The 14629-nt window shown below is 35.7% G+C and overlaps 1 protein-coding gene across 2 annotated transcripts in view; it reads left to right on the top strand.

Annotated features, from left to right (window-relative positions):
* Positions 1-14629, top strand: part of SLIT2 (slit guidance ligand 2) — a 347888-nt gene that overhangs the window by 13648 nt on the left and 319611 nt on the right. For both annotated transcript variants that reach the window (XM_074349832.1, XM_074349827.1), the window contains exon 4: positions 3662-3733. In XM_074349832.1, coding sequence (XP_074205933.1) covers positions 3662-3733 — 72 coding nt within the window. The remainder of the gene's footprint in view (positions 1-3661; positions 3734-14629) is intronic.

Raw genomic sequence — 14629 nt, 5'->3', positions numbered from 1 at the left:
GTTTCACTTTTTATTTTAATGTTTGTATTTCCATTTATTCTTAGTACTGATGGGAGAGGGAAGAGAAGAGCAGGAACCAAAGGTGTATCGATATTCTTTTAGAGGAAAAAAGTGCAGTCCTATTGTTTTCTATGCACGTTGCCACTCACCTATTACCTACCTTTTTTCGTGTGACACTACCTTGTCTTATACACATGGTTGGTTTAGACACATTAAAATCATGAATGATTTTCAGGAAATGATGAGTTACTTGAATTCTGAGAAAAATGTTTTATATGTATTTTCATTTTTCTCTCAACTTTAGGTACTTTAAATAGATCTTTAAAATAGTGAACTGACTAGAGAGCTAGTTTTTTCAAAAAAATAAAGCTTGGTATTTTATTTTCAGGTGATTCATTCATAGATATTTAAGAAGGGGGCTGTATAAAACTATGTTTTTCACCAAAAAAATATTGGAGAAAAGGAAAGTTCAGGATGACATTATTTTGAATTATTGTTCAGGAATGTTTAGACTGTCTCTCTTTGAAAGGAGTGATTCAGAGGGTATGTTCTGGAGTCCCCCCACCTGAATTTGAGTTCTGGCTCTGCTTTCTGTGAGGTGGGGGCCTCCCTCCAAAACAGAAGTCACCATAGCACCTACTTGTGGGGCTGAATGAATGGGGTGATTCATGTGAACCTCTCAGAACAGTGACCATCATGTAGTAGGCTTAATATATGTTAGCTGTTACTTTGGGAATGAATAAAGAACCACTGGGAATCTCAAAAAAAAAAAAAAAAATTAAGGAAAGACAGGGCTTGCACCCTGTCTGAATTATCTACTTCCTTACAGTATTTGAGATGATACCAATGTGGACCCATTAGCAAGACATCTAGTAGCAGCAGTCACTCAGATAGCTGCACTTGTCTCAACATATTGACTCCTTCCAATTTCTAGATGGTGTTGAGAATAGCATGGCTGGGTGAGGCTGAAGGAAGGGAGAGGAAGCAGGTGCTGTAGAGGGCACAGGAAAGCAGGTTTGGTGGTGGGACTTAGGGTATCTGGAGAGTGGCTTGTAAAACCTAAGGCAGGTACCTTGAGAAGCATGCCCGGAGAAAGTTGGCCGAACATAACATGCGTACGCTAGGGTTTTCCTGAATTATATCGAAATGCGAAGAGCAGTTTGTTCTTATTCAGCATTTCCTAAGAACCTACTAAGTGCCAGGGAAGAAGGAAGGGAATGCATAGATGTGGTCTTTACACTTGAAGAGCTTACAACCTGCTGGGAAACAGACCAGTACAGGACTAAAAATAATCTGATAAATCAGATACTTCAGGCATATGGAGACACAGACAAGGGAGGAACTAACTTTATGCAGAAGAATCAGGGGAGTTACACAGAGGACCTAAGAAAGTACCATCTGGAGAAGAGAGAAGGCTCTATACAGAGTTCCATCTGCAGAGACTGGGACGTGCAGGACCATGCTGGTTTTGTCAGAACAGTCATGAACAATGTTTGTTAGTCTCGTGGTTTGGATCAGATCACGAACACACACCTCTGTCATTTCAAAAATTGGAATTGGCTCTTTGGACAATGGGGTGTCTTCCCTAGAAAAATTCTCATTCCCACAGTTGTGAATATTTGTAATCTATTTTATCAAGACACGAATATAACAAGGTCATAATTAAGTTATATTTTATTGAAATTGTATAATAGTAGATTCTGGAAGTACTCTTTCCTCAGGATCATGCCCAGCAAAGAAAAAAAGACTTCCGGTTTCACTTTAAATTTAACCTTGTTATATGCTTTATTTATGAAAATTAGTATAAGTGATAAGTCAGTCCACCCTTTCACTATTTTGAATAGTTAATTCTTCTTTATTGAGACATAGTTGAGGTATAATATATGCTTCAGGTGTATAGTATAGTGATTCACAATTTCTAAAGGTTATATTCCACTAATTACAAAGTATTAACTGTATTCCCTGAGTTGTACTATGTATCTTTGTAGCTTAGTTGTTTGTATCTTTTAATCCTCTATCCTATCTTTGGCCCTCTCCCCTACCCTCTCCCCACTGGTGAACCACTAGTTTGTTCTCTGTATCTGTGAGTCTGTTTCTTTTTTGTTATATTCACTATTTCGTTTTATGTTTAGATTCCATATGTAAGTGATATCATACAGTGTCTTTCTCCATCTGACTTATTCCATTTTACATACGACCCCCCTTTCACTATGAACTTTACCATTTTCCCTCTGATAGTCTCGGCATACGTTTTTATGAGCATGCATTTTATTAAGTGCTAAGAGTGTTTTAATAGATAACCAACTTCATAATAATATGCGTTATGTCACAGAAGAGGGTAAAGGTAACTATCCTTGCTCGTGACATTTTAGTGTTGGAAGAAGTTCTGAGGTTCACCTGATCCAACTTTTCACCTGCTGTGGGATTTCTTTTCATTACATCTGTTGCAGGGAGAAAAAGAATGCATTGCCTCTGCTTGAATGCATGTGGGATAAGGAATTGAGAGTTTCTTAAGGCTGATCATCCCATTTCATGATATCTTTTATACTTAGAAAGGTCATCCGTATGATCTACTTTCTTAAGAGTTACAATTCCTAGTGCCATTTCTGCCCTCTAGAGACTAAATAAGTGTAATTCTGCTCCCATCTGATGACCATTTAAATAACTCTAGGTTGATATGCCCTCTTTTCCTGTCCCATTAACAGTTATCTTTAAGATGAGAAACACCTCATTTCTTCAGCATGACATTAGCTTCGTACTCTCCTCTACAGTCATAGCAGCTTATAAATCATTAAAGTGTGCATTTTGCATCAACTTGTTATCATTGTATTTAAATTTGGGGAAAGTAGATAGACATTTATTTTTATTGGCATGCTGTTCAGTTGTGTATGTAAAATGAATGGGGTTGGGATATTAATGCATCAGGGCTAGGATTTGCCACTCTTTAGCAAATGTGCATTGTCCAAAAGAACTTAGTCACGTAGCACCAGGGCTTAAATTGAGTTAGACTTACAATCAAATTCTTTTCTAAAATATTTAAAACATCCCCCTATCAGTTAAACATTTAAAAAAAATACTTTAGCATTGTGCCATCACTGATAGTTATAACTCAGCCTTGATATTCAATTACCTGTGGATTGTGGTTTTCTTCTGATTTTGCCTACAGGGACAAATCATGCTGACACTTCCTCACACATTTTTTCTGCAACCAAATGAAAAGCTTTAAAAAAATGAAATTTCCATCTCCCCACGGTGCTTTGGCTGAAATTTAGGTCATTTGGGATAGCATATGAATTATTTTAGGGCACCATTTAATGGGTTGTTTCTGCTGTGTGTTGAACTTGCCTGCCCTCAACACCAGATTCTGAGTCCAGAAATCCTTTTTCATTGCATCTGTACTGGTTGACTGATGTTGCGCGGGGATGTGAGTTTAGAGTTCAGACCTCAGTAATCATCACCTGAGTAAGCATCACAGAAAATCGCTTTAAAGAGTCATGTAGCAAGAGGTGTAACCAACTTTTGATTTGTAATGCTTGAATTCTCTTGAATGTCATTTCATTCTTTCCTTAAATGCAGGATGAGGCATGACACTCCCCAATCACAGTCTCATTGTTGGGTACTTTCTATGTAACATACGCTTTGTTTTTGTTTTTCTCAAAAGGCGTTTAAACAGAAATCACCTTCAGCTGTTTCCTGAGTTGCTGTTTCTTGGAACTGCGAAGCTATACAGGCTGTAAGTAGACAGAAATAGTTATTGTTGCTTTGGGTAGTACCTTGCGTTTTATTGAATGTATTTTGGATCTGTTTCCTTGTGCTTTCCTGGAATCTATTCACCAGTAGATTAATGGATTAAAATTTTGCCTTTCTTTTTTTTGGAAATTTATGATTGGTTTCCCAGTGGTTCCAGTTCTTTTATTTGGTCAGCATTTACTGGTTCATGTCTATGTCATTGCGATTGTATTATTCTTTTTTTTTTGGTCCTGATGGGGAGATTGGCCTGACTTCTGTCTGGAAACTTTTAATTATGTTCTGAAGGGACAGATTGCCAGTGCACTTCCTCTTCAGAGGAAATTGGCAGTGTTTTCTTGTAAAGTTGGGCTTCTTAATGTCAGCTTTTTTGATATTGTTTCGGTACTCAAATAGTGTTTATTAGTCTGGAAGTATTATTACAAGGTATTTAAAGAGGGCTGTAAATTTCCTCTTAAATGTTCCTTTTAAAGCCAGAATTCGAAACTTTGCCATGTGAATGACTGCAATGGTTTCATATCAAATACGTCTTTGACTGTTAGCGGAAGTACTTCTTTGGAAGGATGTAATGTGAGTTTTAGGCAGATCGGTTTTTCCTCCCTGGAATGCTTGTTCATTGACCTAATGCACGAGAGTGAAAACACATTTTTGAAAGCTTTTAAAATTAGATCTTCAGCCATATGAATGATTTTGTGCAGATGGGAGATAAGCTACAAAGTGTTGGCAAAATAACTAGGTATGATTATTGATGTTCTTGGATGTTGTGAAGAGATCGTGGGGATACATAGAATAAATTGCTCAGTTGGCTCCCACCTGGATGGTGGGGAAGTTCCATATGGTCGTGCTTGTGGGGAAAGTGAGGAGATTGCAAAACCAAACTTGACTTTGTAGCCAAGGCATTGTAGCCTACTAGTTCAATATTGTTATCAGTTCCAGAAGCAGGAAGGCTCTCTTCCCAGAGCCCTCCCCCACATTGTGTCTCTGTTAGGATCTCTGTTAGGTCCTCCTAACACCTTAGCTCACTATAGGAAGAATTTATCCAGCAGGCGGAAGTGTAGCCAGCTACACACCAGGTCTTCTCTCTAGAGTCTGACTTTCGTGTTTCTCTAAGGATAGCCAGAGTCGCTTAGCAGAATTTCTCCTCTGCTTCATGTTTCCTGCTGGTTAATTGGCCCAATTTAAGTAAATTTAAAAGAATCCAATAAAGAAACCTTGAGACCACCTTTTTAACAAGAATTCTCTGAGGACTAGTTTTACCAAGGAAACTGGATATAGGCTATTATGAAGATTATATGTATGAATATAAATTGATACTTAGATTTAATTATTTGTGCTTAGTTTCCAAGAAGGGCTGCAGAGATGGCTTTCGTAGTATTCTGCTTTCTTTAACTTTTTTTTTGATTGAGGGGATTTTGAATCATTGACTTCAAACCTAGTATACAGTGAGTGCTGTTAAACTACTACTTTGCTAATAATGTGCATATGAAAACAATCTGAATCGTCTAGAAGATTGTTTTCTATGTAGCTGTGGAAATATAATTTAAATGGAATGGCTGTTTGTAACTAGAATTAAAATTATGAAGATGAAGAGGGGGAAAATGTAGGAAGTAATTTTAATACTATCTCTGAGAAACTAGAATGTTTAATTATTTATTTATTTTTTTTGCCTAGAAGTACTTGTATTAATTTTCATAGGAGAATTCAGGTGGTATAATCTAGTGCAGAATCCCCTCTTAGCAAAGTATATTCTGTTTAATATTTTTCCCCCATTGACAATATCATATACTGGACCAAGGGATTGTCCTTTATGTTTTGTTATGTTTTTAAAACTTAATGAAGTTGCTGTATGAAAGAAGACTTGAAATCCTTCAGTGAATTTAAAGAAACAGAACCTATAAAACTATAAGGCAACATTTTCTAGTTAATTAAAAGCATGTCAAAAATGGGAAAAGAATTATTCAGAATATTCAGAAAAGAATTGTTCAGAATTGTGATGTGCCTGTTTGGCGCAAAGGATTTTCCCTGGGGACTAATGGAAGATTCAGTTTTGTTTCTGATGTGGAATTAGTTGTGAGAGAGACTCGAATGCTTTGATTTTCCTAAGGTTAGAGCTTGATGGCTTGATGTTTAATACTGTTTGGAACTTGACACCTTGACACAGGCATTGGATACACATAGAACCATAGATGCGTAATTTTTTTCTGCACCAGCAATCAGGAATCTTCTCTGGAGCTGAAGCACTGTAGTCTCACCTGAATTAGATTTTGCGGATTGTTAGAAATGATCTTTCTCTTGCGAGGATAAGTTATAAGCTACATGTGACTAGTTTTTTTTTTTTTTTTTTTTTTTTTTTTATGATGGTGATTACTAATTGAATTAAACAGCCCCCCTTAAGAGTCTTTAATAAACAAAGGGCCAAAAGCTTGGGAAGCTGACTGCCAGGCTAGTGTAATTTTCAAGAGGAAGGATGCAAGTTCACATTTTTTTCATATGATACAGGTGCCTAGTAGCTAACCCGAAACAAATGTTCTAACAGATGGAAAAATATGCACAAATCTACATACGAAAATGTCCTCTAAAATGTTCATTTAAAAATGAATGTTTCTTTCACAAGAAGGGTAAGGGACGGGACAAAGGAAACAGAATTTTGGACAAAAAACATGGACAATATGTTGTGATGGGGAAGATTTGACTGGTTGTTGTATATGCACATTAAGTGATCTACAGTTGCCCTGCTGCATAATTTGGTAGAGCCATACACATCTAGAATTCATGAAAGAAACGAATTTAGAATTTATTTTCTCTTCATATAAATTATTGCATACTTCTCATTAGTATCTCTCTTTTCCTAACTTATTTTACATCTTACCCTTACTTAATACCATTTTTTCCTGATATTTTTTCCAACGAGAAGGTTTCCTTATTTTAATATATAGTTCATACACTGATGTTTGATTTTTATCATTGTTTGCCTAGATTAAATCTAGTCTGATCCACTGGACGTTATACAGAATTTCTTTGTGCTTTTGTAATGAATAATCACCATTTGACTCTTGGCTGAAAATGAGATGCCAGGTGAGGAGGCACACATACTTTTTTTTTTTAAACTCTAAATGCATTATGGAAGAAAAAGAGGGTACACTGTATATGAATTATGATTGGACATGGTTGATTGCTGCTAGCGGCCAAATACGCTTTTCCTTTGCTGTCTGCTCCAATTTCTCTTTGGACGGGTTGAGAGAGCACTACATGTTCAGGTCAAGATGTTTGCTCAGAAATAGTAGTACGGTTGCAGCTGTGTTTGTTGGAGCAGGAGACTAGTTTAAATAGCATTACCATTTATCCAGTCCATTAACAGAAGTCTGTAAAATAACACCAACTCTGCATAAACTGCAGGACAGTGTAGTAAAATTACAAGCACTGTTGACAGATGGAAAGTGTAAGTAAAGAAAAAAGTGAAGGGCCATAGGTTGGAGGTTAAAATAGACAGCACAAAAGTTTTCTTAACTTACGCAGACACCCCATCCTCCCCCTTTGCTCCACCTGGTTGCATTTTTATTATCAGTTTAAGAGTGGAAAACAGGATTTTTCAGAGCAATTAGGAGCTGGTTAACTGACAGAAATTTCAGTGACTTTTGAAATCGTTGATTATGATTGAAATTCATGAGCGGCATAAACAAACCTTCCTGGAAAGTGTAACCTCGAAGGTGACTTACCCGTGAGTGATTCACACTTTTTAGCTGAAGTTTGCAGCTACTCATCCGGGCTCATTAGAGAGGAATTTCATTGGCAGTACTGTGGTTAAGCATTTGGTTATAAATATTTGTTTTGTGGTTTTCAGTGTATTTCTTTGAGTAGTAGTATATTTACCCAGACTTCTAACATAAGCTTAAGTAGCCAGACCACGATGTAAAACTTCGTTTTTCACTTATGTCTTCTGAAACAAAACAAAACCAACAAACAAAAATAAATACATGGGTCCCAGAGATTCAATTTCTTTACTTCTTTGAATTAAAACTATTTCTGGTTAACAAGTGACATTTATTACTCCCCAGTGAGCTTTGGAGCCACTAAATTATCTTACATTATAAGTAGCATTTTTAAAGCCAAGGAGTCTTTTTATGGCCTAGTAACTCCTTACCTGACGCAAATAGATTTTGAGCACTTAATTCAATTGGTCAGGTCACAATTCATTTGTTATCACATAGGATCTCAGATTCTCCAAATTGTTTTTGATAATAGTTATTAAGATTCTTTAAGAGGAAAACTTAGTTTTTCTTCTATTAAGGTAAAAATTAATTTGCGAAACTTAACAAATATACAATGAAGCTGTGCGTGTTTCCCTTTCTCATAGAAGGAGACTTAGTTTTTTATTCTGTTTTTTAATAGTTATAAGAGTAATGCATGCTTATATTAAGAAGATTTAGACAATTCAGAAAATTAGAAAAGTGGGTGGATAAATTTCGCATTGTCTCACCACCCAGATACAACCACTAGAATACTTGTCAATGACTAGTAACGTGGTTTTCTTTTTCTATAATTATGTTTATAAACGCTGGTGAACATGTATTAAAAAAACATTTTTTAATATCCCCAGGGTTTAGTATAAGGCTTGACCTTTAGAAAGCTCTCAGTAAGTGTTTGATCTATTGCATTAAATCTCTGTCAGGTTCAGGGTTTGTAACTTGAATGGGCAAATAGTAACAATGGGAAGGCATTATGAATAATGGACAGCCAAATTAAATTTAAAGAATACCTTGGCTAATTAAATGTTCAGTCCCTTTAGGTTTTCGAAACATGGAAGGTAGACACAGCAAAATCAAAATGTTTCATTTTTCACCTAAGCAAAATAAATAGACTTTCATTTAGTACAATACTAGACTTATGTGAGACTCCCCCCCATCCCGACCCCAGTTCTCTGATGCCAGTTTAGTCTCAGAATTCTTGTATTCAAGGATAAAAGCAGAATACGACCGTGGTGCCTGTGTCAGAATTCCTCCTGAATTAATTTCTGCCAGCTCTGATTAAAGTGTGGGCTCCTAGAGGTGTCAGGTGCGTAGTTCCCTGCTTCATTTCACTCTTGGCCTGTTTGGCCCCTGCCACAATAAATCCGACAGTGGTAGCACAGGAATTGCAGGTTACAGTTGCCACGGTTACCGTTGTCCCGCCAGATCGACATCATTACTCATCTAGTGAGCTGCCGCAGATCTCTGTGGCTGAGGCTGCCGGAGAGCTTCAGGTGCAGAGGAGAGAAGTGCTTCCGAGGTGGGGTGTCTGTCTATGCTATCATCCCATGCAGGGGTCCACTGTTTGTACTGTTAATGCTGATAACTTGCTAAGGGGAACAGATTGACTCTTTATCTTTGAAAACAAAGAACCAGTATGAAAGATAACACTTAGGAAAGTGTTAACTGTCAGGGATTAAAACACCAAGTCCCTAATGATTTATTAAGTAATTTATTAATTACTTATTATTTTTGGCCCCAACGGATTCTCTTCTTGCCACTTAAAAAACAGATACATGAGGAACGTTGAAAGAAATTACTGTTATGTAACCAAAGGTTTGTTTTTAAGTAGGTTTTTAAGACTTGATAGACTGATATCTGGACCATTTCAGAGTAGCCATTATGACTTGCCATAAAAAAAGAAAATGGCAAGCCATTTGACAGGACTTATTTTGATTTTGTTTAAAAATCAACATGCAGTCCTATGATTGAGAAGTTATAAATGCCACAAAGATTAAGATTGTATTTGAGATTTTTGCCAGGCCTCCTGTGGATGGTTTTTATTTTAAAGGGCTTACTAATAGAAGACTTGTTGCTGGAGAAAGTCAGACATTGGTAGGTTTCTGCTGTTGCCAACCCACCAGTAGACTCTCTGAGTGTGAAACCCACAACATAGTTTGTGGCATAGGGAAGTCAAGTGCAGGAAGGGCTTTCCCACTCATGTTGAAATGGTTGCTTTCCAAGATGTAAATGTTCCTACCTCGACCGAGTCCCCATGGTTTGCCGACTTGAATTTGGTGAACACCATGGTAGATGCTGGGGAGAAAAGCCATTATGGTATGTGGCCCCACACAATATGTGGCATTTGTGGACTTCAGCCATTGCTAACATCTGGCTTGGAATATGTAATAAAGCCTACCGAGTTCATTAAGAATGATTGTGTTTTTCAAAAGATGAATTTAAATATTCAAAAGATGAATTTAAATATATGGTTTTCATGTCAAAAAAGTATTGTTGAATACACATCATCAGAGAGTATCTTAAAATTTGACTGTAAATCGTAAAATTGCCACTGTAATCTTGATATAACCTGGTGACTGAACTTTATATAAATAATTATTCTAGGAATAAGTGTCCATAGGGCGTTAGTTTTATTTAACTAATTTTAATGTAGTTATATTATGTTTTAAGACACTGAAATCAAGTAATGTCATGAGGGGTGGCGTGAAATGCTAGTCATTAAATGCCTACTCAGATGGTAGTGGCTTTGCTTTCTTTGTAAATCAGTGGACCCTGTGGAGCCAAGTTTCCTCATCTGTAAAATGGGAATGGTATTTACCTCCTGGGAATATTTTAAGTCATAATACAGATTCTGTATTTGAAAGAACATTGTCAACTTTCAAGTCTGAGAGAAATGATACTTAACAGGATTATCCTCCTCTCATTGCAAAATAGTACGACATAACAACCACACGTGTGTCCTTGCAAGTTGCTCCCAGTCAGCAGATCTCCCGGCCCTCTTTCATGTCTCTCTTGTATTTATTCTTGGCATAAAAACACATACATAAGTGTAACCACATTAATTTTTTAACACTGCAAATTAACATAGAATGTGCATTTGCACAATTTCATTTCTCGTTACGTGGCAACACAGGATACCTTAAGGCCAGAATGTTCTTAATGAGATCTCTTACCCTCTCCCAGTTGGTGATTCATATAATTTAAAAATTCTTATATAAAATGAATTAAGGATAGAAAAATAGACTGTGACTCAGGAAACTGTTAGTTCACATATTAAATAGTTGTTTTAATGTTGTGTTGTCCTGAATAACAAAATGAAGGCAGAATACAAGTGAGCTGGAAAATGCTGAGTAAACTCCTTAAGCTGTTCTGAAATTTACCCAGAACATTTATATGTATTGCTAAAGAACGCTTTTATCACTAATTAAAATTTCTGTTTTAAAACAATGTAAGATAATTAGTCCATCGAACTTGTAATATGCAAATATGATTTGACCTGTGGAACAGTCTGTCACCTTTACATACGCTGCATGTATGATTTTCAGGGCATTTTTAGACTACACATTTCGTCAGAGTGCGGTTCACGTTGCAGCCCATTTAAGACTTTGAATTTAAACAATATTTGATAATGAAATAGATTAGAGCCAGAAGTTATTTTTGTTTTGCTGTCATCATAACTCCAATACTTTTTACACATACATAAGCTTTGCAGTCAGATGAATGTGGTGTATGTCCTTTTCATTACCTGTTACCCACAAGCAAGTTAATTGCAATCATGAAATTATTTATAGAGTTAACCTTAAAACATTTGATAAATTGATATAAGAAACTTGGGACAAGAGTTTAAAAAAAAAACAAAACTATGGAGAAAGTCACAAAGGAGAGTAAAAAGCCCATCTTTGGCGGATACTTGGGGTCTAGGGCACAACACGGCTGTGTGAAACGTTATTAAGAGAACATCTGTGCCTCTTGAAATGTCCCCCAAGTGAATGTGTACAGCGAAGTATGGTGACTTGATTTAAGTGTTTAAAAAAAAAAAAAGCTTAAAGAAAAGAGAAATAAATAAGTCTGGACACAGAATGGGAAAAGATAGCTTTGCCCCATCACGATAGGTTTCTTCTTCTAGTGAAAGATTAAAGCTTGAAGTATGTGAATAGCTGAGAACAGCACAGAGAAAGGTTGATTGCTTCCCCTCCAACAGTTCCAATTGATTGAAAAAAGCCTAATTTAAAGTTCTGTTTGTTCTATGTCTTAAACCATCAGAATTCTCTTTTAGGACCTGAGGAATGCTCCAGAGGAAAAGAATCCAAGGATAAAAAGTCATTGCAAGCCAACAATTGTTCCTAATCCTCACAAAATGCTGGAGAAATTAAATTTATTCTTTATTGCTCAAAGTGTTACCTAGGTCACTGGGCGATGGGAAAATTGGACTGGAAGTCGAGTAGGCGCAAGCTTTGTTTTGTGTCTAGATGTTTAACCTTAGACACCACAAGGCATCTTAGAGTGTTGTGGGAACTTGGTTCAGAGTGTTAACACGGAGACTTTTATTACCCTGGATTTATAATAGGCTGTGCTGTCAGAAGATGAAAATGTTGTGTTTACTTTTCAGTGTTAAATGATCATTTAATTAACACCTAAGGAAAAAAAAAGTTGTGAAATTCTTAGCAGCTTTTATTGTTGGTTTCCTGGGAGGTTTTAATATCCAAGTTTCATTGAGATTTCTTTTTGTTAGTAAAGACACAAAAGACATTATAAACTTTTTAAGGAAGACAAACAGTTTAACCTTGACCTCTTTTCCCCTAAAATATTAATTTAAATTACATTTTGAATCTGGTGTGCTAGATTAGTATCTTAAAAATATGTCTTAATTGAACACTTTATTTTTGTGTAAATGTTTAGCATTTAAGTATTATTTAATTTACATCCTAAACTTCCTGCTGTAAAACATTTGAAGTTGCCAGTTAGTTTACCTTCAGTTTATAAAATATTTACAATACTGTTGATATGCATTTTACATCTTTAAACTACCACTGTAGTTACATTGTTTTAAGAATCGGGGTCAAAATAGGCAACCATTGTCAAACACATTCTGTGGAAAAATAGGTACGTTGTTACTCTATTATCATCATCATTTAATTAGAGATCATTACTATCATATGATGAAGGAGATTTATATATGGACAATAGGAACAGTGATGCCATTAATATGAAAATTCAAATTCACTTCATTAGTTACTAAAAAAGATTTGATGCTATCAGCTTATTTGATGCTATCACTTATTCTTGATCTTTTATAAAAACATTTACCTAAAAAAGAATGGTCTTGAGACAGATTGATAGCATTTGTAAAATATAATCTGCACTGTCAGTGGCAGCTGCTCAATCAGTAACACTTTCTTTTTCTAAAAGTATTGTTAAAATGTTTATCTGTTACTCCTCTCATTTTATCTAGATATGTAACTTCATATTCAAACATGTGAAACATTAAAACTACCTATGAAGTTACTTGCTGTTAAAGTAAAATCTTTAACTTTTCCAGAAATGAATACAGCATTATAATGTAGTTTTTCTAAGTACATTATTTTTATTCATATTGAAAGTAAAAATGTTTATCCCCTTTTTTTAAGTTTAAATTCAAATGCCTCAGGATAAAACCTACTTTCTGTATTATTCATGGTAAAAGAGTGCAAGGAGGATTGAATGTTATTAAAATCTCTTAATAGAAAGCCTTGCTTTGAACCAAGAAATCTATTCTCGTTCACAAAATACTGCTGAGCATTACATAGGCACTTTGTACAATGTTATATACTCTCTCTACTTCTATCAAGTTTCAGCATTTCTCTAAAACCTTTTTCTTTTTTTTTTTTTTTTAACCCACATTGAGTTTTTTGCTTCTCAAAGCTGTTTCTCTGTCCAGAGCTTAGTAACAAAAACCCACAAGTAGGAATATTCCTTTAAATGTTATCTCCTATACATAAATATCCACCTTTTGATAGAGGTAGTTACAAGACACAAAATGCTCAGAAGTTAAAAGGTATGAAAGAAAAATAGAGAAAAGGAGGAGTGACAGTATCTGGTGACTTAACATACTGGGTAGCTAATCTACATGATATAGTTCATTACACCAACTGAAATTCCAAGCCAGCCAGGTGTTGTATGTGTGTGTGTGTGTGTGTGTGTGTATGTGTTTGGTTGGAGATGAGGATATTGAGAACTACAGAAACATACATACTTTGTGAATGTTCAGAATGTTTGAAGAGTAAATATTTAAGAAAATTAAAGGAAATTTCACTTAACATAGATAAATATGTTGCTCTTAAACTAAGAAAGCCAATGATATGCTTGCTCTTATACTGAGAAAGTCAGTGTTAACATTTTATGCATTAATTATTTGGAATTTCTAACTAGAAACCAAAGAGGAAGATTTCAGGGTTTATTTTAGATAAAGTCTTCAGGTTTGCCTCTTAAAAAATAGGAATAACTTTTCTAAATACAAATAATCATATTGTAACAAGTATATTTGATAGTTATTCTATTGAAACCTTTGCTTATAAGGACATTGGGAGATGTGATATCTAGATATACTTTAGGCCACTTTGCAGGGATTAGGTAGTTAAAATTAACTTCCCTTTTGCATAAAACTCCTTTGCCTGGTTTTCAATACCCACTGCAATCTAGTTGTCTGCATTAGCACTTTAACTGGAGTCCAGGCAAGGAGATTATCCTGTTAGTGACTGGAAATTCCTAGCACATTTCTGGACTCCATCCTTGCTTCCAATTTAGAGTAGCACAATTTACTGTCCTCATGTAAGTCTCACCTCCTCCACCAACCCTTTCTCAACTGCTTTTGTTACCTCCCAATGATCATTCATTCTAATGCAGTGGCTCTGACTACAGACAGCTGACTCAGACTGCTGGGTTTGAGTCACTTAATGGGTAAACTTGTGAATGTCGCTCAATCACCTGCCCTGTGCCCGCAGGTTTTCCCTCATGTGAAACGAGGGTGATAGTGGAACTTACTCCATGGAGGTGTTGTGTAAATTATTCACTAAATGAACACGAGTTAGTAGGATACTTGACAGTTGTAAGTGCTAAGTGGTTTTTTTGTTTTTAGTTTTTGGTTTTTATTATTTAAA

The sequence above is a fragment of the Camelus bactrianus genome, chromosome 2, assembly GCF_048773025.1.
Source record: "Camelus bactrianus isolate YW-2024 breed Bactrian camel chromosome 2, ASM4877302v1, whole genome shotgun sequence".
Taxonomy (NCBI): domain Eukaryota; kingdom Metazoa; phylum Chordata; class Mammalia; order Artiodactyla; family Camelidae; genus Camelus; species Camelus bactrianus.
Note: the sequence above shows the minus strand (reverse complement) of the source record. Positions and strands in the feature narration are given on the sequence as shown.